Genomic DNA, 3470 nt, shown 5'->3' with positions numbered 1-3470 from the left:
TAAATTGTAAATAATTGTATTCAATATAAAAGTAATCATATAATATATGGCTTTGTTAAAACCTATGACATTATTTATTGAGAGACCAAGTTTAAAAATCTAGGAGAAATAACTAATTGTTTCAATTAACTAAAAAATAATATTTGTAATGAATATTTGTTGAAAATTCATATATTACATTTGTATAATTATAAATTTGTAAGTATTATAAAAAATATAATGCAAATTTTCAAAATAATAAGTAAAAATATAGGAACAGTGGTCAATGCATATAAAAATGAATTAACATCTTATACCTGGTACCTTATAGTATATGATGTTAATGATAGAGTAAACTTGAACTATTTTATGATTTACAATACGAATAAAATAAACTAAAAATTTTATTACATAGGTATTGTTAGTAATTACACAATATATTATTAAGTTTAAGTATTGGTATATAAAACCGATTTTTATAAAGTCTTTACCTCTATAAGTATCTGAAATTTTCATCATATAATACAGTAGTAGTTTTTGATAAAATAATTTCCTTATAAAACAATTAATAATAGGTACCTATACGCATTTTTATTTCCTAAAATCGTAACACGATTACTTTTACAAATATAGCTCATTGTATAATAATTATTGAAGTATCAACAAAATACATTTCTCATCATAATACTATATAATAATATTAAATTTTACAAATATTTATAAAAAATAAACATTCAATAAGGCACATATAAAAGATAAAACAAGATTGAGCTTTGCTATTTTTATAACAATGTTTTGAAAAAGAAAACTTAACATGCTAAATTATAGAGCGATTTTGAAAAAAAAAAAAATCAAATCATAATTTGACACCATTCATCAAAATTAACAAATATTTAGATAATAATAATGGCTTAAAACGTATTAATTAAGTGGCTTGAATTATTAAAATAATATTACTTAAAAAATACCTATTGTACATAAGTTCTTAGTTTTTATTCTACATACATTAATGTATAAATTTAAGTATGGCAATATGAATATTTTTATTAATAAATTAAAAAAATCAAAGTGTATGTAATCGAAAACGATTGAAGTGTATTTATTTGACAAAAAATTTAAATATTTAATTTTAGCTAAATTCATAGTTGGTGTATTAAGACAGTTTTTATCCATTTGTAAAAGCAATTAAATTACTTTTAGTTAAAATCATAAAAAATATTTACTGCTTATTGGATATTTTAACTCTAAAAAAATTAATATAAAATCAATGATAATTAATCAATGACAGTAGTAAATTGTGTTCAATCACAACAATTAACAATAAAACTTTAAATTAAGGGATAAAATTATCTGTTAATAATTATTTATTTTTGTCAGATTTCAATAAACAGCCATAGAGTTGTACTCATATTTAATGAAAAAAGTATTTAATGGCATCCGCAACTTTTCACAATCATATTTTTATATTTTTTTAATATAACATTGTTATCTTCTAAAAAAAATAGTACTGCCTGTTGTGCCATTTTCGTTGGAGCACAACATGGTTTAGGTACCTGCAATGGACTCATTAGATGTACCAGAGTTTGAACAATAGCATGGTTAGTTGCATTCATATGAGCATTGAGCGGAAAATTACATTCACCAGTGCAATAAAATGCACCATAGCCATCAGGAGCTATAATCCAATCCTGAAAAAAATTATTATAAAATAATGGTTTAATATAAATATCAACACTTAACTGAAACTTAAAATGAAAACATTAAATCTAAATTGAATATGTTTATCTTGGATTGGAAAAGTAATATTTAACCTCATTTAAGAATTTGTTTATTCAAAAAATAGAAATATATATAAAAATAAAAATTGTTCCTAAATAATTTAAATCAGAATCATAATAAAGAGAAGTGGAATTGTAATATGCTTAATAAAATAGCGAATCATAATTTTATTAAAATTATTAATAACTATTTAATTTTACCTGCCACTCAAGATCTCTGAAGCTCACGTATAATGTTTGTATCTGACAACTCCTAGACTGAAATCCATCTCCAATGTCTAAAATATATGTAATATATTAATAAACGTAATAAACAATTAAAAATATTATTTATTGTTTATAAATGTCTAGTAATGTTATAATCAAAATAATTATTGTTAAGGATTTCCAGGTTAGGATAATAAAATAAAACTTTTAATATTAAAAAATAAAAATAAAAAAAAAATACTTGGAAATGAATGTAAGACATTAAATGGGTAAGGAAGAAAATTAATTGTGAGCACTTGATTAAAGAACAATGTAATATAATGTGCTTGCTGCTGCTATTCAAATGTGTAAGCTCCATATATAATATTTTCTCTGTATCTTATTTTATGCATTTTATTAATCTAAACAAATGTATGATAATAAATGGATCATAATAGATTATTAGTATTTAATCTGGCTAGTCTTTTTGTAAATTCATATTTATTTTTAATTAAATTAATAGCTGTATTATTAGATTCATATAAATGCATTTGTTTTATATTTACTTTGAAAAGGATTAGAATTGAAACTACTTTCAATAGTTTTTCTTCTTCTCCGTCTGTAGTGTTTCTGAAGTGAAGGACCACCAACTATATTACCTCCATTTCTGGATTTCAAATAAACTGCCATAAAAGGTTTTTTTGCTTCAGACAATTGATGTTTGTCAGCCCAAGTTACCATACCAATTTCTTCAGGTTTAATCTCACGATCTTCATTATCAAGTGAATGTACAGAAACATAAAATCCTCGATTTGGATATAAAAAATGGATCCATGAAACAAGAGCACCTGTTGCATTAAACCGAAGCCATCCGTCATAATCTGTTGTAGTATTTTGAGTAGCTACAAATTCTAATTCTTTTTCCCCACTTTCAGTTATTAAAACTTGATATAAAGTTACTGAATACTTTTTGATACTATTTGAATTACCAGATTGATATAAATGAACTTCAGCTGAAGTAATCATATGAGTTTCTTCAGAAGGTACATCATTTAATTCAAATAAAATTCGTTTTCCATGTTCATGGCGTACATTACTTATTGGAGAATGATTTGATAAGTATAACGTAACAATAACATCACTGTCTTGTACAGTTCGATCATCATATAATCCAACATCAGAAACACTTCTTGTTTTCCTGTCGCGTGACCCTTCCTGTAGAGATTTATAGACATCAAACAAAAACTGAGGAGCTGAACCATTTAAATTCTTCGGAGCCTTCCTCGGTTTTTTAGGCACACCAAACATGGTCAATATTTCCTGTTCGACTTCGTTCCGTTCTTCGATAGACATTATATCTTGCTTAACAGTCTGGATGCCAGTATCTACGTACACACCAGTCGGCGACTCAGCGGTGACCATCATCGACGCGACGTACATCGCGGTCAGCGTCACAAAACAATTTCGTTTGTACATAATTTCTTTTTTCCTTTCGCGTGTCCGTCGAGAAAAACAGTCATGAAACGC

At 25.4% G+C, this 3470-nt stretch overlaps 1 protein-coding gene across 1 annotated transcript in view; it reads right to left on the bottom strand.

Annotated features, from left to right (window-relative positions):
* Positions 1–1198: 1198 nt before the first annotated feature.
* LOC112689708 overlaps positions 1199–3470 on the bottom strand; it is a 4479-nt gene continuing 2207 nt past the window's right edge. Inside the window, exons 4-6 of the mRNA XM_025563543.1 lie at positions 2510–3464; positions 1959–2035; positions 1199–1667 (exon numbers count right to left, since the gene is read on the bottom strand). Of these exons, the coding sequence (XP_025419328.1) occupies positions 1407–1667; positions 1959–2035; positions 2510–3464 (1293 nt within the window). The 3' untranslated portion in view covers positions 1199–1406. The remainder of the gene's footprint in view (positions 1668–1958; positions 2036–2509; positions 3465–3470) is intronic.

Source organism: Sipha flava, unplaced genomic scaffold, assembly GCF_003268045.1.
Source record: "Sipha flava isolate LNK unplaced genomic scaffold, YSA_version1 46_pilon_pilon, whole genome shotgun sequence".
Classification (NCBI taxonomy): Eukaryota; Metazoa; Arthropoda; class Insecta; order Hemiptera; family Aphididae; genus Sipha; species Sipha flava.
This window is presented reverse-complemented; position numbering and strand designations above follow the sequence as displayed.